The following is a 24338-nucleotide window of genomic DNA, read 5'->3' as shown; positions in this document are numbered from 1 at the left end:
ACATGTCACATGGGGAAAGCAGGAGCAAGCAAGAGAGTTGGGGGAGGAGAAATGTCACACATTTTTAAATCAGCAGACCTTATGAGAACTCACTCACTATTTTGAAGACAGCATCAAACCATGAAGGATGTTCCCTGACCCAAATACCTCATACCTCATACCAGGCCCCACCATCAACACTGGGGATTACAATTCAACCTGAATTGTCTGGGGACAAATATCCAAACTATTTCAGAACGGATAGCATGGAATACAGGATGCTGCTTCACATGGTCATTCAAGAAATTCAGATGATGGAAATTCTGTCATCTTCAGGCTTCCCAGATTGTCAATAAAGCCTGAGACTTTCTAGTACAGCTAGTGCTCGACTTACGACCACGGTCGGGACCGCGGACCAGTCGTAACACGATTTGATCGTAAGTTGAGGAGGCCATATGTACAGTTGAAATGGTGCACGCGGAGATGGTAGTGCTGCCGGAAGCTGGTCCGCACTGTCCTACGCCCAGCTGGGCAACGTTTGTGCTGCCAGACGCGGAGCAGTCGTGGCTAGCGATTGTGGTCGTAAAGTCGAATGATCATAAGTTGCATAGGTGGTAAGTCGATCAATACCTGGTAGTCACCAAAGGAAGAATGTAACTTTTTAACTATGCTGAATAAATATAGCAAATCTTTATTGTTTGCTTTTCTTTTTAATGAAGCAAGTATTTTTAAACTGGGTTTTGTTTGTATGTATATTTTTTAAGAGAACTGTAACTTTTGTTTGCAATGTAATTTATTAGAAATAAAGAACATTTATAAGGTATTAACATATGTAATAATAATAATGCCAAATGAGACGTTCAATATTAGAAAAAATGATGTTATTCAAACCAGTTTAAAAACCAATTTCATTCATTTTGCAAAAATGTATTGACAAGTACTATATGCCATGTAGTAAGATATATTTTACTGGAGTTTTGATATTTATTGAGATTATGAAAATATTATTTTAAAAATATTTTCTTACACTGTTTATTGATTTTAGCAGCCAATTTTTTTTATAGCATGTTAGCTCTTTTACTCCTAACCTAATAGGAATTGGCATAGAAAGCATCTGATACAAATCTCTAAAGTGTAACTCCTTGTTTCAAGAAACTGAAATTATGAAAGCTTCATATTTTATGCTGTCCTTTTACATCATTACAAAAACAATACTCTCTTGAATTATAAAGAATTTAAGCTCCTCGTGAGAAATTCGACTAATATTCCCTGTCTCAAACTGAATCTTTATTATGTAATTCTTAGGGAAGAGGAATGCTGTAAATTATTAATCAAATAAAAATACATTTTGGTATTTAAGTTGTATTTACTGAATATAAGTAAATATATTTGGTGAAACCCCAAACTGTCTCTAGACCCTGCCAGATATCGCCTGGAGAACAAAAGCATTCCTGGTTGAGAAACACTGGACTTCAGGCAATCCTGCATACAAGAAAATCTATATATTCTTTAAATATATGAACAAGTTTTAGCATACAGCAGGCTGATTTTGTTTAACATAGAAGGCAGACACAGCACTGATTGATAAAAGTTAGAATATTGGCTGGGCATGGTGGCTCACACCTGTAATCTCAACACTTTGGGAGGCTGAGGCCAGTGGATTGATTACCTGAGGTCAAGAGTTTGACACCAGACTGGCCAAGAAAGTGAAACCCCTTTTCTACCAAAAATACAAAAAAATTAGCTGGGTTGGTAGTGTGCACCTATAGTCCCAGCTACTCAGGAGACAGAGGTGTGAGAATCTCTTGAACCTGGGAGGCAGAGATTGCAGTGAGCCAAGATTGTGCCACTACGTTTCAGCCTGGTGTCAGAGAGAGACTCCATCTGAAAAAAAAAAAGTTATAATATTTTCAAAATTTAAATTAACTAGAAATACAATGCACTAACTTGTGAGTTAGCAACTTCTCAGCTACAGTGAGTATTTAATTAGGTGCTGGATCACTATCAGAGCTGTACTGGGAATTTCCTTCCTGGGAGAGACTTTGAACTAAGAAGGCTTTTATATCCCTTTTAAAGATAAGGTGCTCCCATTTTGACAGATGCAAAGATGCAGATTTTGAAATCATTCCAATTGAGGTCATAGTTCAAACCATGAAAATAACTGAGCTTTCTCTTTGAGAGCAAGAGAAAAGAAGAACACAGTTTCTTAAAGTGAATTTTAAGGAATGTCCATAATTTAAAAGAGGGAATCTGGAATGTAATCTACATTCATTGAACCTATATTAGTTTAGGAAGTATAAAGGAAAATAAAACAAAATGAAAGAAACTACTCAGGAAAGAGTTTTAGTCAATTGAGAAGTTCAAGTCTGATAATAGAGAAAACACCAGTTTATTTAATTTCTAGAAAATCACGGTGACCTTCTGTTGAAAATTCTGAGAAAAGTATCCCCTAAAATGCTGAATGTTACATAGAGAGTACCTATGTAAAAAAAAAATCACCTCTGTGGTTGGAAAGCTTAGTATCACTGACTTTTACAAAATAGATTTCCTTTGATTCTAGAAGTGTGATTAGAGAATGGATATGGAAACAAAATGGTTATGAGATAGTCAGAGCTGCCAGCATAGGAGAAGAAAAAGTTTGGCACTACAACTTACTCCGTGTGTGACAATAAGGAAACTTCAAAATCTCTGAGGATTGGATTCCTCTTTTCTCAAATAAGAATAATATGTACTACATTGAAGCATTTCTAAGACTAAATCCAATCATCAATGTGATGTATCTAGCATAGCATCTGAAATGTGTGCAGCACTCAATGAATAGATTTTAAAATTGACATTGTTGTAGCCATTGTAATGGAAAGATATTCTAAGGTTTTCTGCTTCAAATGAGGCATAGGCAGGGAGAAAAAATATACTGAAGATTTGACAAGAGTGGAAAGTGTCAAAAATTGCCGCTCCTTATGAGTAACTCAAGTGATGAATGCAATGATTATCAATTAAGGATAAGTACTAGGTTTTTTTGTAGTATCCATTGACAATTGAATTTGTAGCGTTGAGGGTCTGTTCATTTCTGGGTCTTCTCATCGCATGATCTATAACCACAGAGCAAAGAAAGGGAAAATAAACAGTGATACAGCATTGAGATTGATTGATGAGATTCATATAAATCTCTGTCCTTTTGAGATTTGTGAGACTTGAGTTACTTCTAACAAAGTACACTGCATTATCATAGTTTATTGCATATAGTACCTAATATATTAGACCACATGTATGAACATTGTAACTGACTTATTTCTTAACGTAAACATTAGCATATGCCAGGGTTTCTCAGTCTCAGTACTATTGACATTGTGAATTGCTGATTCTTTGCTGTTGGGGACAGTCTTGTGTGTTGTAGAATTCTTTAACACCCCTGCACTCCTCTCCCATTTATGATAATCGAAAATGTCTCCAGACATTGCCAAGTGATCTGTAGGGAAAGGGTGCAAAATAACCTTTGGTTGGGAACTACTGGAATATGTTCATATATAAAATAGTGATAAAAATAAAGTAAATGTACATGTGTGACATTTGGATTTTAAAAATTTCCATATTTTATGACTCATAATAGCAATTCTAAATAGATTTTGGTTGTGATTTCTGTTGCTTCATAAGACCAATGGAATTATAAATTTACATTCCTCTGACAGATAAAATTCTAAATATAGGCTGTAATCAATAGCAAGAACTATAAATATTTTTCTACCTGTGCATTTTGATTTTACTTGAGAGAACATTTTAAACATTGGAAATTTATCCTATTTTTGATTGTTTACCTAGACAAAGAGATTACTTACATATATTTTTGAGTCTTTCATGTACTACTTTTTTATTACATAGTTCAAATAAGTTTTAAGCAAAAATTTTTTGTGTTTTATTTTCCAGTTGTTTCCTATCCTTATTACTGGTGGCTGCTGTGGTATGGAAGATCAAACAAACTTGTTGGGCTTCTCGACGGAGAGAGGTATCAGTAATATTATTTAATCTTTTGTTTAAAGATTTAAACAAATATATTAATCTCTATTGTCTGTTAATTAACATGCTCTCTTAGAATACAGAATTTAAAATCATTTTTACATACTAATATTCTAAAGTCCCTCTAGTGTTTGTTAAGCTTTAGAGCAAACTATATCACTGGAATTTTAGGTTGTTATCTGTAAAAGTATTGGCTAGTTACAAACAGTTTTTTAAAATGGTACTAGACTTTATAGTGAATACAATTATCAATTCTGTTGTTTAAATAATTTTGTAATATATTTAACTTAGGCATTTAGTTATGCTAAAAGGTATAATTTATTTTTCATACGTGTCTGTTGAAATTTAAAATTCTGAGTGATAAATATTTATTTTTGACTTTAGAAAAAGATTTCATCCCCTAGAAATTTATTACAACATTTCTTTTTTGGTAATTAAATCTTTTCCAATTTTCATTTATCTAAGAATCCAACTATGTTTAAAGAGCACATCAGTTGGATAAATTTCTGTATTAGAATTAATCATTTATTTTTCTTATAACCCTAAAATTGATGAAAACAATAATATTCTTACAAAATAACAACTGATTATATAAATTGTGTATATTCATGAATTGAAAGGAACAAAGAAACAAAATCATCTGAGGAGCAAAAGTATGCAGTAGATTTGTTATTCCATACCTCATATATTCAAAAACATGGTTTCTGTTTTTATCAGTATCCTGTTATTATACTGTGTTAGTATTAGTATTAATATTTGTATTTTATATCTATTGCATTTCTCCATATATTTCTATATGGGTGTTTTTTGTAACAGTATAAAACAACAGCATAATTGCTTTCCTTCTTTTTCTCCATGAAAAAAAAAATACAACATTTTCATCTTAAAAAAATCCAGAGTGTTCTAAACTATAGAATTAGTGAATGACATGAGTTCTTCTTAAATCTATTTTTAAGCACCCATCAAAGATAAGTAGCTATCTATAATATATTTGCAAACTGGAGTCCCTCCATACCTTCAAATAAATCATTCATCTTAATACTCTATGCCTCTCTGATTTTCTCTGTATGGCTAGTGCGACATCAGTAAGAGTTTATTTGGAATGTCTTCATGATAAAAAGTAATCCAATTGAAAAAGAGTGTATTAAATATAAATATATAAATATTTGGCAAGAAGTGGAATTCTCTGCAGAGGTAAACAATCTTCTAGACATGTTAAATGATCAATTACAGTAAAAGCATAGATTCAGGAAGGAAAAATCATAATTAGAGGCAGATAATGTGCGAAGGCCTTCCTTTCATAATAGAATAGGGCAAGCGACAATTTATGTCCTTAATCATTAGAAGAGAGGGCTGAATCAATCAGGGAGCCTCTGTTCCACTGCACCATGAGGAGCACTGTTTAAATATCTGATGTCTAAAATTTGTAAAATGCAACTATGTAAATATAGCATTGTGAAAATACGATTTGTAACTCTGCCAGTAACTGGCACCTGAATATAAGTAAGTGGTCTAATTGAATTTCCTTACCTCTCGAAAGAAGGATTGGTACTCTAGAGCTAATTCCCCATTGTGGTCTAGTCTTTAGAGCCCTAGAAATGTTTACATGTAGTAGCTAAAGTTTAGAAACAATATTTAATATTTGTTAAAACTAATATGAATAGTTTATCTATAAAACTTTCATACTTCTCAAAATGACAAATTGATTTTGGTTAATATTGTATTATCTCACTGTAGTAATACTGTTTATTATATACTAATCAGGTGCTCTGACAAGCTGATACTATTTTAATTTTTAAAATGTTAATATAAATTTATCTTTTAGAAGTCAAAATCTTTCAATATATGTGGCAAATGTGGAAAGGATAAGAAGAAATAGTAGAGGGGAGCTAGACTAGGATCACCTTGCCAGTTTTGATCTGTATTATAAATATTACTATGTCCTCTGGAAATTCCTTTAATATAATGCTCTTCTTTCCAAAACTCACCCAGGTAGTGCATCTTTCTATTAAAGTGTATAATAGTGTTTGTATTTAATTTGCTACCTCTTCCGAAAAAGAAAATCTATCTTGAGAGTTGATGTCATGCTATATAACATATGTCATGTTAAAAAATATTTTGAGGAGTTTCTCAAATTTAATTTTACTAAATTCCTTTAAATGTAAAATCCTAAATGTTTTAGAAACCTTTTATATATTGATGTCCAAAGTAAAGATGACTTTGTCTTTGATGATTATTATAGATCTGTTATCTAATAATATTACAATAGTCCCTATTTATCCATAGTTTTTGTTACTCACAGAGAACTGCAGTCTAAAAATATTAAGATAATTTTGAAAGAGAGAGAGAGAAAAAGTGGGGGAGGTGGGAAGTGACAGAGAGAGATCACATTTACATAAATTTTAGTACAGCATATTATTATAATTGTTCTATTTCATTATTATTGTGGTTAATCTCTTGCTGTACCTAATTTATAAATTAAAATTTATCGTTGGTATGTTTGTATAGAGAAAAACATAGTATATACAGTGCTTAGTAGTATCCACAGTGTTAGACAACCCTGGGTGAGTTGAAACATATTTAAGGAGGAACTGCTATGTTAAGAAATTGTTTTTCATTTTGATCTTAAGAGCCTGGGAGATTTTTGACCACACTAGTTGTAGTTCCGTGATAATTCCATTTATAGACTTTATGAGACTGGAGGTAAAAATGTGTTTATAGTGATTCCCCTCTTTATTCAGTTTTAAATATTAGATTAACTGTAATATTTCTCAAAGGAAAAGAACCCACTATTATTTCTTTATGTGAATGTTACTGTCTCTTCAAAATATTGAAGAGACCAATTATTTGTAAAGCTCAGAGGACATCTTTGATTAGTAGTAAAATGATAGTTTATCTGTTACAGTAAATGAAAGTTACTTAAAGGATTCTTCTTAGAATTTCTGTAGTTTTATTACGGCAGTTGTGCTCATTCCTTTTCTAAATATAAGAAAAGTTTAAAATGAAAATAATCTTTGGAAATGTTTTAACATATTGGGTTCATTCAGCTAGATGTGTTACATTTTTAACTAAAATGTTGTTTTCTCATAAACACAGATATACTTTTTGTGACATAATTTTAAATTGAGGGCAGTTATTAATGTTATGAGTTTTGAATAAAACCCCTGAGAATTCAGGGGCTCTTAAACAGACATTAAAATATGAAAATTCAAAAGGCTTCAATTTTGATATTATCCCTTAATATGCTAACCCCCCAAAATTTCTATGGTAACCCTATTAAAAAGATGAAAACTACATATACACCATGGAATACTATGCAGCCATAAAAAAAGATGAGTTTGTGTCCTTTGTAGGGACATGGGTGAACCTGGAAACCATCATTCCCAGCAAACTGACACAAGAACAGAAAACCAAACACCACATGTTCTCACTCACAGGCAGGTGTTGAACAATGAGAACACATGGACACAGGGAGGGGAGCATCACACACTGGGGTCTGTTTCGGGGGGAAATAGGGGAAGGACAGTGGTGGGTGGAGAGTTGGGGAGGGATAACATGGGGAGAAATGCCAGATATAGGTGATGGGGAGGAAGGCAGCAAATCACACTGCCATGTGTGTACCTATGCAACAATCTTACATATTTTTCACATGTACCCCCAAACCTAAAATGCAATAAAAAAAAAAGATGAAAACTTTCTTTTGGGATGTGCTAGCAAATGGAAACAATAAGTGTATATTGATAAGTGGAAATATTATAATATACTAGAAAGATGAATTCATTTATATAGCTTGTCCTTTTTACAGAAGTATTAAAAACATTTAGCTTTAATGGCACATTCAGCTGTAGTCATCACATTACTAAAATATTTGTCAGGAGCAAGTATATGTAAAAAGGTGTTTATTGAGCTATTTTTATGCTTGATAATCTTAATTCTTAATCTGAATTTGCATTTTAATAGATATAAGACCTAAATAAATGAAGATATAATTGTTTGCTGAAATGAAGATATTTGATCACATATTTGACTAACATGTGAAAATATGTTGCATATCTTAACAGTTACAAGAAGTTAGTTTTTTTCCATTTGAGTTGTTTAAATGTAGTATGTCTTAGTGAAAATTTAACTGCAAAATCTGTATAATAATAGATCCATAGTCAAAGGTAGGGAAATTTTTTACATTAACTTCATATTACTAGTGATCCTGAGTATTTGAACGATCACTACATTTCATGTGATAGCAATTTTTCCCTTTTTAATTCTTTTAAATTTACAGCTTTTTTTAGTTTTAGAAATATTTTAATGTAGAACTTTACCACACTACTTTTTAATATTTCTCACATACTATACTTCTCTTATGCTTAAAAATCAATACAGAAAATTTTAGGGAATAAGACATGCCCAATGAGGGATTGAATTTATGTTCATGATACCCTATGTACCTGCACATTTTATAATCATGAAGCATAAAACCTAGATTTGTATTTTTCATTATTGCCCTAAAATTTGAGTTAAAAATAATAAACTGAAACCAGTAAGTAGAGTTTTAGTAGCTTTGAGTAACAAACTAGTTTTCCAGATACAAATACTTTAGTTCTTTCCTTCTATTTCTGTTTTATTGGTATAAAACAGATAAAAAGTAATAATATTAAACTATAATAATGATATTTTATGGGTCTATAAACTAGTTAGCTATAAAATATTCTCTGATGTGCTAAATAGTGATAAATAGAGTCTCATCTAAGTAATATTATTGTACTGTAGCAGTGTTTTACAAATTGAGCTACACTTTTCTCCTTAGACACAAAATATATTTACAGAAAGAGGATTGGGCACAGAATAAAAACAGTAAGGATATAGTGAAAGTCTTATTTTAGGTAGAGAAATGAAAATTAACTGATTAGGTACTGCATGCAACGTTTTGTAAAATTTCATAGCACTTCAAAATTCTGTATTTTGTAAATGTTCAAACATTTTAATATATAGATAAAGCTTCCCATTAAACACATACCTTTAAAAACTCATTAGTAAATATTTCACTCAAATAAATGTCTTTGCAGTTAATGGCTACAATGTCAACTTACTGTTGCTTGTCATTTGCTTTTTATTGAATCGCAAACTAAAATGATTATTACTGTATTAATTTTCTTCACTTTATCCTATTTGACTAGAAATTTACAGGCCATCAGCATGCCTATTGTATTACCATACTTCCAAATTTTAACAGAAATTTGCTTAAAAATAACTTGAATTGAGAAGTCAAATATGTATGGGATTAAGATTTGACAGTTAACTGATACTTGCCTTGTAAAGCTGTTTCCAAAGATCTTATGGTAAATATAGTGCTTCTATTTTTCTTAGTTCAACAAAGGTACATACATTTCTTGCTACATTATAAACAAATTGATAAATACGGAGGATATAAAGAAAAATACATAGACTCCATTGTTGCGGAATTCATATTTTTAAAACATTTTAATAAGACAGGCAGACACACATACTCATACAGAATTCTCAGTGGAGCACCTGGATTTACTTTATTGTGATGTCATGCATAGGGAGATACAATACATTGAAAAATTTTTCTGGAAGTCAGATTTGTTGTGGAAGTAAATGTGAACTGTTTCACAGTTATACACATAATTAATTCCAAAAAAACCCCTAAACCAAAAAACTTTGGGCACTGTTGTTACTATATGCGGAATATAACAAATTTGTCTAAAAATCACTTGTTCTTTATTATATGTCATTATCTTTATATTTAGATCCAGTTACTTAGACTAAACACTATATTGACTTCTTCTAACAAAAAGTAGTCCCACTAACCACAAAATCTTATCTGTCTTATGTTCTCAAACAAATGTACCTCTCAATGTATGTGTCTAATGTGTATGTATGGGTCTAATGTGTATGTATGTGTTTTTATGCTAAAAAGTGTATTGTTTACCTAAAATCCAAATTTAACCAACTGTTATATTTTTATTTGCTCAATCTGGCAACCTTATTTTCAACACAAATGCTCAGTCTGGAGTTCAGGGATGGGTTCAACTTCATAAAATCCACAGGAACTGAGACAGAAGGAGAAAGGAATAATCCTCTAAAGTAGAATCTTGATTTGTTTTCTAAATAAAGGAAAGTTATACTGGACAAGCAAAAATAAAAGATGTTTACTCTGTATATTATCTATCAAAATTAAAAACTCTTTGACTCAATGATTAGATTTCTAGGAATATATCCTAAAGATATATACCTGCCTACCTTTTCAAAGTATACATGCACACTTATAGAGGGGTTTTTGTATATCAAAACTATTTCATATCATTCGAAAAGATTCTACAAATAAATTCTGTGTTCTTACAGTGGGATATTAGGTAACTGAAAAAATGAATGAGGCATTACTTGTGTTAATATTAAATTAGCTTATTCCATTTTTCAACAAATATTTGTTTGTGGGCGACGGAAGATCTGCCAGGGAGTCTTGGCCAGCAAGAAGGTCCCATCCTGAAAGAGGGGTTCACAGAAATAAAGAGAGACAGAAAGGCTGAGGTCTGGAGGACTGAGAAGGCAATGCCTAAACAGCGAATTTATTTTTGTCCAGGGTCAATATATACCTTAGATCAAAGGTGTTTACACAATCAACAATAAGAGGAATGGAAAGCTACAAAATATAAGGTCACGGAAACAATCTTAAGCATGACATTCAAGGATCATAAAAGTGGGCAGGTGGTATGCTTTATCTGTTTTTACCAAAACACACTTTTGTAAATAACAATACCTGAGAGTCACAATCTAAGCCATAAAGTCATTCTAGGGTTCAAGGCAGTCATGCGGATAACATTAAACTTCTTGAAAAACAAAGTCGTAAAAGTCATGCAGAGGCCAAGTGGAGACATAATGTCTGACAATACCACAGGACCCTTGCCCAAGCATTGCAGTCAGAAGTAGAAACTTTTGCAACATCAGTCATTTCTCAGTTCCTTCTTTCCCATAGCTCGACTGCCTCCAGCAGGAAACTGTGTTTGGGCTCAAGCTCACCGTCTGGTGAGGCCAACACATTAGGGGGGCCTCTCACGGGAGTGTTCCCCACATTTGTTGAACAACTATTGTTGTTTCAAGCACATATTTAGACAAATACAGCAATGAACAAGCCAAATAAAATTCCAGCCCTCAAAAATGTTTACAGATCTTAAAATCTATATTATTAACTGGAAAATTTATGACATAGTTTTTATAATGTTTCTATTTCTGTAAATCACACATGCAGAAGCATAATGTGTGTGGAAATTTTAAGAGAATCATCAGGATTTTCCCTGTGTCTGTTGGTATTTGGTAAAGAAGAATGACTGTGTTATTTGATAATTATAATACAAAAAATAATCAAATGGACAACATTTTAAGTTAGGCACTTAACAAAAATAGTATTTAATTTTCACACTAAAAATATATATGTTTGCACTTTACCTATGTAAGGAATTTGAGGAGACTAGAGTGCAGTGCTCAAGGCTTACAACTAGTAAATGAAGAAACTATAACTTAAAACCAAGTATGTCAGACTGAACCATGCAGAGAACTTTAGAGGTAGCTTGAGTTTGAACAAATTGGTTTCATAAAGGACCACACGTAATGTAATTTATGCATCTGTTTTATGGGAAATATGTTATATTTCATCTAATATTATGACACAATCAATCATAATTTGATGTACCACTTACAAAGAAAAAAACAGGCCGGGCGCGGTGGCTCAAGCCTGTAATCCCAGCACTTTGGGAGGCCGAGGCGGGTGGATCACAAGGTCAAGAGATCGAGACCATCCTGGTCAACATGGTGAAACCCCGTCTCTACTAAAGCTACAAAAAATTAGCTGGGCATGGTGGTGCGTGCCTGTAATCCCAGCTACTCAGGAGGCTGAGGCAGGAGAATTGCCTGAACCCAGGAGGCGGAGGTTGCGGTGAGCCGAGATCGCGCCATTGCTCTCCAGCCTGGGTAACAAGAGCGAAACTCCGTCTAAAAAAAAAAAAAAAAAAAAGAAAAAAACAGTACTTACTCAACTGTTGCACAATGTTCACTTCCCACTAAGAATATTTATTTCTACTTATTGAAAGAGCTCTTATGGTTTTGTTATATGTTATTCATATTTATACAGAGAGGAAAATAAAAGCAAAATAAATTGAGTGAAGTTTTGCTACTACTTGTTCACCTTTATGGTCCAAGTTTTAAAAAATTGCTTTTTGAGTTAAGTTAAAATATATTGTATGTTTCACATAGTATCATTGACTAGAATAATCAAATTTATGTCTGTGCAGGCAATGACAACTACATCACAACTGTCATCTGGCCAGCAGTGATACAATGTCATTGATTTTAAAACACATTATACTTCAGAGATATTAACATGTGAAAAAAATGTGTCTTAGAATCAATCAAATATGGTAGAACCTACTTTATAAGATATTTAGTAGTAAGCGAATCAATGCATGCTAAGTGCTTACCCCACTGCATTTTACCTATTATACTTCAATAAATGTTAGCCATTTTTATTGATATGTAATATAAAGATTAGCATTATACATTAGTATTTCTAAAAACAACTCTTTATATGTTGGCCCCCTCCTCCATATACACTGTATCAGTCTAAAAGACCCTTGAGAATCACCTGCAGATCTTTAAAACGTGTGTGTGTCTGTGTGTATTTGCATACAGTTTTACTGTTTCACCCCCATCAGATACACAAAATCAGAATTTCTACGAGTGAGGCTCAGCCGAGTGTGTTTATTTTTAAAGCCTACAAATGTTCTAATATGCACCATTGGCCTAGAAACACTGCTTTAGCTTCTATTCTGACAGAGTTGGGAAACTATTGAAGTGTTTCCAACAAACTTGTAAAGATATCTGAGTTAAAAGGATATGATTTTAAGCTGATCAGTCTGCTTCTGTGTTTACTCCAAGTAAAACTGGTTTAGGGAGAGGAGTTCAATTTTTAATGTTAAGTTTGGTACATCTACTAGACATCTAATTAGATCTATCGAGGAAGTAGGAGTTGCATCTGGCACAAGGAAACAGAGCTGAGCAGGAAGCTAAATTTGGGAATCTCAGCATAGACATAGACAGCATTTGAAACCCTGGGACTAGATAAAATTACCCAGAGAGGAGAATTAAACCTTGAGGCATTCAAATTTAAGAAGTCAGATAGAAGACAAGAAACCAGCATGAATACTGGAAAGCAGCTACCAATGCAGTTGGAGAAAAACTCTGAGCTTCTGGAAGCTGAGGAAAACACTGTATAAAAAAGAAATATAGTTATTTCAGTTGCCTAAAAAACTGCTGGTGGTTCAAGTAAAATAAATAAAAATTGACCATTGTATTTAGTCATTTAGAAATAATTGCTGACCCAACAACGGCAATTTTAATGGACTGATGGATGCAAAAATTTGATTGAAGTATGATAAAAGAGAATAGAACATTATAACTTATAGAATCACAGCAAGAGGAGCTCCTGAGAAATATTCCCCAGACAGACAACCATAACTGGTGAAAATTCTTTTTAAAACAAACAACCGGCTGGGCACTGTGGCTCACGCCTATAACCTTGGCACTTTAGGAGGCTGAGGTGGGTGGATCACGAGGTCAAAATATCAAGACCATCCTGGCCAACATGGTGAAACTCCGTCTCTACTAAAATTACAAAAATTAGCTGGGTGTGGTGGCCTGTGCCTGCAGTCCGAGCTACTTGGAAGGCTGAGGCAGGTGAATCGCTTGAACCCAGAAAGGGGGTGTTGCAGTGAGCAGAGATCACGCCACTGTGCTCCAGCCTAGTGATAGAGTGAGATTCTGTATTAAAAAATTAAATTAAATTAAATATCTGGAAATAGTTTTAAGTGCATACAGAAAATAAAGAAACACTTGTTACCCTTGGAGGGTCTTGACTACGAGTTGCCGAGGTCCTTGGAGTTTTTAATAAAGAACTGAACAAATTGCACAAAGTAGCAGAGGAATGAAACGTAAGAACAAAGCAGCAAAAGCAGGAATTTATTAAACCGAGAAAGCACTCCACTGAGTGTGAGTGGGCCTGGGCAAGCAGCTCAAGGGCCTGGTTGTAAAGTTTTCCCAACTCTAGGTACCCAATTGAGGTTTGTTTTTGGTTTTTTTCCTTTAATTTTACTTTAGGTTCTAGGGTGCATGTGCAGGTCATGCAGGATTGTTGCATAGGTGCATACATAACCAGGTGGTTTGCTGCCTCTGTTCCCCCTTTCACTATATCCAGCATTATTTCTCCCCATGTTATCACTCCCCACTCCAGGGCTGTCCCTCCCCACTCCAGGGCTGTCCCTCCCCAAGGCCGCCCCCCTCCACCAACTGCCCCCAGTGTGTGATGCTCCTCTCCCTGAGTCCACGTGTTCTCATTGTTCAACACCTGCCTATGAGTGAGAACATGTGGTGTTTGGTTTTCTGTACTTGTGCCAGTTTGCTGAGAATGATGGTTTCCAGATTCTTATTGGCTACCTCTTACCTGGAAGAAGGATTTTGTCTGTGGCCAGTTAAAGGCTGAGGTGAGTTGGCACCCCATGCAGATAAAAGGATGGTCCCTGCTTGGCCTCTGGCCAATCCAAGGCTCTCTCCCTTTCCATCTGCCTTGTGGTGGAAGGGGGAGGGCTGTGGGGAGAGTAGCCTTTGATCCTTGGGGAGAGAAGATTTTTCCCTTTTGGTTTAGTTTTAGGAAGGTGGTGTTAATTGGCCTCAGGTTCCTGGCCTCCAAACCTTGCTGTTTTCCTTTTGATCCAGCTTTGGGAAGTCAGCATGAATTGGCCTTAGATTTTCTACCCCAAGACCTTGGTGTTTTCTTTTTTACAAGTTTGTACAAATTGACTTAATTTCCCTGTCTCCAGACCCTGTTTTCCTGCCTCACACTTATTTAAGAAAACCTATTAATTTTCAGTAAGAACAGGAAATCCATAGCATCTGAGCCAGAATTTGCTCTTTTCCTACCCACTCTCAGCTCGCTGTGACTAGCATTTCTCATCCCCCCAGCTCCGTTTTGCAGAGGCTGTATTCCACACAAAATCAGCTGAGGCCTGAGGCTCTCTTCTTCTAGGGAACCCCACCTTCAGGGCAAGAAGCTCTTCTCAAGGCATAGCAGCCTGATAATAACAGGGCTCCAGTCTCCCTCTGTCCACTTTGTTTATAGGGTAGAGATTTCATGCCTGGGGAGATAATATGATAATACAAAAAACTAACACCCCTGCTCAACACCCTGCACATGAAGCAGGAAAACTATTTAAGAGAGTTATGGGCCACTGTCACCATCATTAGCTCTAGAGCTTGTACAAACTAGCAAAACCAATTCAAAAGATATAAAATCTAAATAAACATTTAGCAAACACAGAGATTGCTTTTGTAATTTTAAAATTTCCAATTAGATACATCAACATTCTGTTTGGAACAAGCACATCTAGCACCCAGATCTTGTTTTCTAATATTAAAGAGCTCTTTCCAATGGTTCCTGCATTCTTTATACATACTCTCATTCTTGGTGTGTGTTTGTGTGCATGTGCGTGCACGTGTGCAACCCTCCTTATGTTTTGGTACTGTAAGAATCTTTAGGTTTAGCTTATATATATTTTTGCCCTAGTCCTAGAGTTAACTATTTCTCCAAGGATCTCTAGTTCCTTTTATTGTAGCATAGATGTTGCATAAATTTTGATTTCTAAATACCATTCACCACTAAAAGGAGTTTGGATGCAAATCACATGAGAATCTCAATAGATATATATAAAAAAAAGCATTTAACAAAATCCAACAACCTTTTACCATAACAACATCCAACAAATTAGGAATGAAAAGGAAATCCTCAACCTAATAAAAGGCATCTACCAATATCTCACATCTGGCATCATACTTAACTTTTTTTAGCCACTTATATCAGGAACAAATCAACGATGTCCATTCTGTCTAACTCTGTTCAACATTTCACTTGATTTACAGCCAAGACCATTAAGCAAGGAAATGACATAAAAGCCATGTAGATTGAAAAGAAAGAGGTAAATGTATCTCTGTTTGCAAATAACATGTGTTGTAAATAAAATTCCTCAGAAATCCACTAAAAAAACTGGTAGAACTAATAAACAATTTTAGCAAGGTTGAGGATGCCAAAGCAATATAAAAATCAGTTGTATTTCTATACATTTGCAGTGAAAAATCTGAAAATAAAACTGAAAACCAATTCAATTCAAAATAACATCAATAAGAATAAAATACATAGGAACACATTTAACAAAACCAATAGAATACATATGCTGTGTGTATTAGTCCATAATCACACTGCTAATAAAGACATACCCAAAACTGGGTAATTTATAAAGGAAAGAGGTTTAATTGACTTTCAATTCCACATGGCTGGGGAGGCCTTACAATCGTGGAAGAAGGTGAATGAGGAGCAAAGGCATGTCTTACATGGTGACAGGCAAGAGAGTTTGTGTGGGGGAGCTCCCCTTTCTAAAACCATCAGATCTCGTGAAACTTACTATCAGGAGAACAGCATGGGAGAGACCCACTCCATGATTCAGTTATCTAGGTCCCTGCCACAACATGTGGGAATTATGGGAGCTACAATGCAAGAACATATTTGGATGGGGACACAGCCAAACCATATCATTCTGAAAACTATAAAACATTGTTGAAAGAAATTAAAGAAGACCTAAATCAATGGAAAGGTATTATAGGTTGATGGAGTCTTAGACTTTATATTGTTAAGATGACAATACTCCCAAACTGATACACAAATTCAACATGATACCTATCCAAATACTGGCTAGCTTCTTTGTAGAAATTGCCAAGTAGATCCTAAAATTCACAGAGAGATGCAAAGGGCCCTAAACAGCAAAAACTTTCTTGAAAAAGAACAAACCTTACACTTCCTAAATTCAAACTTACTACACAACTGTAGAAATGAAGATGGCATGTTATGGGCTTAAGAATGGACATTTGGATCTAGAGAATGTAACTGAGAATCTAGAAATAAATGCTTATATTTGTAGTCAATTGATTTTCTGGCAGGGTACCAAGACAATTAAATGGAGAAAGATTCATCTTTGCAACAGATGAGGCTAGGCAACTGGGTAGCCACATGCAAAAGAATGAAGTTAGACCCATAACTTATATCACCATGCATAAAAATTAAGTCAATAGGAATTAATACACCAATATGTAAGACCTAAACTATGAAACTCTTAGAAAAAAATACAGAAGAAAATCTTCCCGATCTTTCAGAATCTTCTTAGACATGACATCAAAAGAAAAATAAAGAGAAAAGAAACAAATTGGAATTCATTGAAATTAAAATCTTTTGTACTTAAAAGTCATCATGAAGAAAATGAAAATACAACCTCAAGAATGGAGGAAAACTTTTGCATATCATATATCTGATAAGATACTTGTATCTAAATATGCAAAGGATTCTTCCAAAACAGTAATCAAAAGGCAAAGTACCCAATTAAAAATGTATAAAGAATTTGAATAGGCATTTCTCCATATAATACATGCAGTCAGCCCTTTGTATTTATGGTTTCCACATCTGTGAATTCACCCAACCAAGGATTGAAAATATTCTGAAAAAATGTTGAAAAATATAGCATCAAAAATAAAACAAAAATACATTGTAACAACTATTTACATAACATTTGCATTGTATTGGGTACTATAAGTAATCTAGAGATGATATAAATGGGAAAATGTGCATAGGTTATATGCCATTATGACACCATTTTTATATAAGTTACTTGAGCATCTGGGGATTTTGGTATCCTTGTGGGAGTCCTGGAACCAATCTCCTGCAGATACCAATGGACAACTCTGTGTGTGTGTGTGTGTGTGTGTGTGTGTGTGTGTGTGTGTGTGTGTGTGTGTGGTTAGTAGCTCATGAAAATGAGAAGATGCTCAACAACATTAGCATTAGCAGAAATAGAAATCTAACCCACAATAAGATACCACTTGAATGCTCGTGATCGATAATAGTATGTTACTATTGTTCACCAGTAACCATCACCAATTATTACCAAAATGTTGGTGAGGTTGTTGGAGAAATTGGATCCCTCATACATTGTTGTTGGATATTTAAAACTGCCATTTTTTAGTGTAATATACTCTGACAATTCCTTGCAACATTAAAGTTTCTCTATGACCCAGAAATTTCACTTTTAGATATATACTGAAGAAAAATGAAAACATAGGTCTACATAAAACTTCTACATTAATGTTCATAGCACCATTATTCATTTTGGCATTAAAGTAGAAATATCCCAAATGCTCAGCAACTGATGAACTGACAAATAAAAGGTGATATATGCGTAAATGGAATATTATTCTGCATTAAAAAGGAATGAAGTACTGATACATGTTACAACAATGAAAGAGTCTTGAAAACATTAGGCAAATTGAAAGAGACAGTAAGTCAACTCATGGTTGCCTTGGGCTATGGGTGGGAGAAGGAATGTGGGGCCAAATGGAGAATGATTGTTAATGGGTACATGAGTTCTTTCTGGGATGATGAAAATGTTTTAAAATTAAACTGTAGTAATTGTTGTACAGCTTTATGAAAAATTTAAATATTATTGAATCTTATGCTCTAAATGGGTGATTTATAAAAGTCTTTGTAGAAATTGACAAACTTCTTTGTTGAAATGATCTGGCTGTCTCACCCAAATTTCATCTTGAATTGTAGTTCCCATTATCCCCACATGTCATGGGAGGGACCAGATAGTGATAATTGAATCATGGGGGTCATTGTCCCCATCCTGTTCTCATGATAGTGAGTTAGTTCTCACAAGATCAGATGGTTTTATAAGGGGCTTCCCTCTTCACTGGGCACTAATTCTCTCTCCTGCCACCAAGTGAATAAGGATATGTTTGCTTCCCCTCTGCCATGATTGTAAGTTTTCTGAGGCGTCCCCAGCTGTGCTGACCTATGAGTCAATTAAACCTTCTTCCTTCATAAATTACCCAGTCTCAGGTATGTCTTGCACAAATTGGGCTTAAGATAATAAGCGGTGTGAGAATGGGCTAATATATTTCTAGAAGTTGACAAGTAGATTTGAAAACTTACATGGGAATACAAAGGACCCTAAATAGCAAAAACATTTTTGAAAAAGAACAGATTTACACTTCCTGAATTCAAACTTACTACAAATCTATAGTAATCAAGACAGTATTATTATACTACACAGTATGTTTCTTAGTTCTTTCATGTTGCTGTGAAGGAACAAACCTGAGGCTGGGTGATTCATAAAGGAAGGTTTATTTGGCTCATGGTTCCACAGACTACATAAGAAGCATAGGATCAGTATCTACTTCTAGTGAGGGCCTGTTAAAGCAACAGTGTAAAATTATTTATGTTGCATGAATTATTGTGGAATGATAGTAATATAGTTTCCCTGAATTTTGTTGACAGAATTTGACATGTTAAAAGTTGAGTTTGCAGGTGATAATGCTACCTGCATTCCATATTAACTTCATTCATCATTCTGTATATTGTTGCTTAAAATAGAGAATTTCCCTCATTTAAAGAACTATGCCATAATTTGCACATCCAGGTTGAGCAATTCTCTTCCTACCACCACCCACCTCCCCTTACAGGGGAATAGGTTTGCTAACTATATACTGTTAACAATTAGGCATTCATGTACACATTTAAACTTAATACAGAATTCAGCTATATGTATTATTTATGAGCTAAAGTTTCTTCTCATGTGAACTTTTAAAATATATTCTACTGGTTCTAATTTAAGGGAAAAAAGGAAGCTTTAAACAAAACAATTTTATTATGATTTGAACATAGTTATAATGCTTTATTAATTTCTGAAAATAAGTTTATTCATTTAACAGTACATAGTTGTCTTAGTCACTATTTTGTATTTTATCTCAGAACATACATACGTTTACAATAATAGCATCCTGAATAATTGGCTTTCACAATAATTCAATCAAATTGTAAGGAACATGGAAAAAGATAATATATTGAACGATAGATATTGTACATACTCTGTCACTAGCAGTGGTTCACTATAACAGTGATTCTCAACCAAAGAGGATGTTTTCAAATAATATAATTTGAAAAAAAAAAAGCCTTCTCTGGTTGATTTTGATATCCCCATTAGATTAGTAATTCTGTTCTTCTCATCTCCAAGAATAACATCTGTACTGGAAATCATGCTGAATTGGTGTTCAACATGTATTGTCTTATAGAGAAATTACCTGGTATTCCTGCTGCATAGTATATTTATTTATTTTTAAGTTCTTCTGATGCCAGCGTAATTATGGTCTAATTCAGTTTATTGTCATTCACTGAATTGATTCGTGTACTTTAATTGTGATATTTAGCTCAGTCTTCATTAGAGAATATTGAATGAACATGCGATTAGATTCATGCATGAATCTGATATTGAAAATGTTAACTATTATGATATATTAATTATCTTGAGTGTGAATTCTACTGTTATTGTATTGTAACAATTATGAAACGTTGTAACCAATACTTTGAACAAGGGCAGTCAGTCAAAGTTTGATTCTTTATTCCCACAGCCCATTCAAACTCATTTTGTGTGGCTAATTTGCTCTAGTTCCTTGAGTAGCTAGAATTGAAGATAATTTTTTTTCCTGTATCTATTTTTAATAGATGTATTTTTTTCCTTTCCCTGGCAATTTGTTATAAAATTTTATTCCAGTAATGGAAGATATTTTTAGAAGTCATCTCCTCTTTATTGGAAATAAACATGGACAGTTTGCTATCAAATCAAACATTATTTTTATACCTTTTACTTGTTTTCATATCTGTTTTTAATAGGTGATATGTCTGTATGTTTCAGAATTCAAAATTTTCACTAGCATTGTCCACCTACTCAATTCTCTCCTCTCTATAGCCAACCAGTGTTACCAGGCTTGTGTGTGTGTGTCTGTGTGTATTTTTCTGAAGTTATTTTATACATACAGAAGCAATGTAAATACGTGTCTTTTTCTACATTATTTACACTAATAGCATATTCTATATACTATATTTTTGTATATTTTGCACATAACAGTGCAGTTCTAATAAATTATTATAATTCTGAATTATTTACTGACATAAAAATATTTCACATTTGTTGATGAGAAGTCAAAACTGTACAAACTTATTTTCATTTGACCACTTTATATCTTTATTATTTTTTTTACTATTTATTTCTACAGTGGAGTATTTCTAATACACTTAGAATATTATTTTAAAGAGATATTTTTAAGAATTCCAGGATACCAATCCAGCTATGTAATTCTGAGAATTTTTAGAGCCACACTACAGTGGAGCACCTCTCAAAAGCTACGTGGCTGTAACTCAAGTTTATAATGGTAATATAAGGAGATTTACTGAGAATTTCAACAGAAAATTTAAGACACAGGAAGTTAAATTACAGTCTTAGAAAATTAAATTAAAATGTTGTCAAGCTTCTTTAGATCACGTTATAAATCCTTTGAAATATGACAATAAATGTAAAAATAAAAAAATGGCTCCTGCTACTCTTTTCTTCATTTAAATGAATTTGTGTGTGTGTTTGTGTATGTGTGTTGGTGTAGAAAGATTGTATAATTGCATGGTTACTATATTATGCAAGTATAAATTTGTACCATATTATAGTGTTAAGTGACAGTACAGACAGTGCATTCAAGTTCTGGCTTTCCACCTAAGCATTTATAGCAATTAATATCTACTACTTTGGTCCTAATTGCTTGCTTTGGAAACAACTTAGAATAACTTAGAAGCACACACTCATCAACTACTAATAGCTTATGGTACAATAGCATCCAAATTTCAAATCTATACATGGTAAATATTTTCAATCAAAATATGTTAGATTATAATTAAAAACTTTAAAAGTCATATGTTTTGGAAATTTACCATTCGATTATTTTTATTATTATCACTGTTCTAAATTTTTCTACTAGGATAAAAGTGTATTTTGTTCTTAAAAAATGCCAAGTTATTGCCGTAAAATAACATTAATTTCCATAAACATACAGGTTAGCAAGATCCTACTCAGTCTATTTCTAAGAAATTTTTTCAGTAAAAATGTTAGCTTCTTATTTCCTCTTATTTCAATTCATGCTGAAGTACTGACATTGTGAGCTCCAGAGAAATCTAAAATTGGTAACTTACCATTGACTTTCAGAAAACACACATAATTGTTTAAACAAATCTATATGATAGCTATAGTTTTCTTTTTTGTCTTCTTTTTTTTTTCTTTTCTTTTTATTATTAGAGATGGTATCTTGCTGTTTGGCCAGGCTGGTCTTGAACTCCTAGGCTTAAGCAGCCCTACCTCAGCTTCCCAGTCTTGGAATTAGAGGTGTGAGCCATTGCACCTGGCCAAGAGCTGTAGTTTTATATTCAGAGTGCAAGAAGTATGCTATTCTAAGAAGCTGGTTTTGCATTATATCATTTAATATGAAACACATATCTCCTATAGATGTGGACAATTTATTATTACTTACAGAATTGTTATTTGCCTAACAGGTGAGCAAACATAAATTAAGCAGCAAATTAGTTTTGCTTCCTTTAGATAATTAGTAATTTACATATAACCTTTGGCTATTCTTTTATCTTAGGGTATTGATATAAGTTGCATAATACTGTTTACTCTATAGAATGTGCTTTGAAATGCAAAATCTAATTAAAATGCACTATTTTAGGACAGTTGAGTTGCTAAATGATACTATGGAGACTATTATGAATATTTTAGAAATATGAATGGAGTATGTAAGAAAACTAAATTATAACCTCTATGGACTACTTTCGGTTACTTTGTCAGCTGAAACAAGTAAAAATGCCAGGTGCTTAGATTATTGCATTTTTTTTTACAAATACTATATTTAGAAATAATGCAATTGTTATTGTATTATTATACCTAGACAATTTCATATTAAGGTACACATTAAAATAATGTTTGCAAGATACCCTAAGGTTAGTAGAGGAGGCTGATTGTAGCTGTAGATATTCTAACCAGGCGCTTTCACACACAACCCAGGAGGCTGCTCAAGAGCTCTGAGTAACAACACATTATAACCATTCAGTGGCACCCTTGCTGGTGCATCATATTCCAATTACTAGCGACTAATTTTGAAGAAGGCATGGTAAATTATATACCTGTTGGTCCAGCCAGGACAAGCAGAAGTATTTGTCAAGAATCTCTTATTTGCTTAATACGTATTGTTTAGCAAGTACCCAATACTGAATACGCTACTGTTGCTGTTAGTTTTAAAACTGAAAATTTATTAATTTTATAATGAATATTTAGTATAGAATGTTGTGGTAGCTGGGAATGTTATGTAGCTAGGTGATTATTATTTCAGAATATTAATGTATTAAATCAGTTTAGTGAGGTTCATATTTTACAAATTAAAGATAATGCTTTTTTAGACTACTGTCCTTCTTTTCCTTTAATATGTGTGGTAAAGTGAACTTTTGTGTTTTAATTACTTTTTGATGTGTATTGGGATAAGTTTTTCTAAATGAAAACATATCTCATTTTGTCCTGAAGATTAATTCAAAATTAGATTTTGCCTAATGACATCTGTTTTCCATTTAATTTTGCAGGTCTATTTTATAAAGAAATTTATATTAATTAAAAGTACATATCACATAATTTAGCCAGGGATGCCATGCATACTAACACCCTATTAAAAGATGAAGAATTGTTAAGATTCACTTCAGTTTTGCTGTCTTTGTTCATAGTTTTAGTGTATTTTTATTCCAAAATTTTGATTATATGCTGATTCAAATTCTATGTTAAGGTGTAATTTTAGAATAATGAAGGAACATTTTTATTTTGTTGAAATATACTTATTTTTAGTGTTTTCTAATTAGTGAATTACCTGCTCAATAGTGAACAACTAGGAGGTGTTTTACTGACAGTTTAATGAGGTTGGTGTAAACCAAATAAATTCTCCAGAAGATCTTGGTAAGGAGAATAATGCATAATAAGTAACAGTCACAACGTCTATGATCTCTTTTTGCTTAACCTTTATAAAACCTGTATAGTTTTACTACCTGATGAGTGAAATATTCAGTGGCAGCCTGAGTACTGTCATCCTTTATATAATTGTTACTCTACTTAGCATGTCTAATTATTGTGCTTAGAATTACTTATTTTTTCCTCTTCTTTTTTTTTTTTTTTTTTTTTTTTTTTTTTTTTTTTTTTTTTTTTTTTNTTTGAGATAGAGTCTTGCTCTATCGCCAGGCTGGAGCACAGTGGCGCAGTCTCAGATCACTGCAACCTCTGCCTACTGGGTTTCAAGCAATTCTTCTGCCTCAGCCTCTCGAGTAGCTG

At 33.4% G+C, this 24338-nt stretch overlaps 1 protein-coding gene across 1 annotated transcript in view; it reads left to right on the top strand.

Annotated features, from left to right (window-relative positions):
- Positions 1–24338, top strand: part of ATRNL1 (attractin like 1) — an 829354-nt gene that overhangs the window by 419037 nt on the left and 385979 nt on the right. The window contains 1 exon segment of the mRNA XM_017543810.2: positions 3904–3982. Coding sequence (XP_017399299.1) covers positions 3904–3982 — 79 coding nt within the window.

Source organism: Cebus imitator, unplaced genomic scaffold (genome assembly GCF_001604975.1).
Source record: "Cebus imitator isolate Cc_AM_T3 unplaced genomic scaffold, Cebus_imitator-1.0 Scaffold161, whole genome shotgun sequence".
NCBI classification, from domain to species: domain Eukaryota; kingdom Metazoa; phylum Chordata; class Mammalia; order Primates; family Cebidae; genus Cebus; species Cebus imitator.
This window is presented reverse-complemented; position numbering and strand designations above follow the sequence as displayed.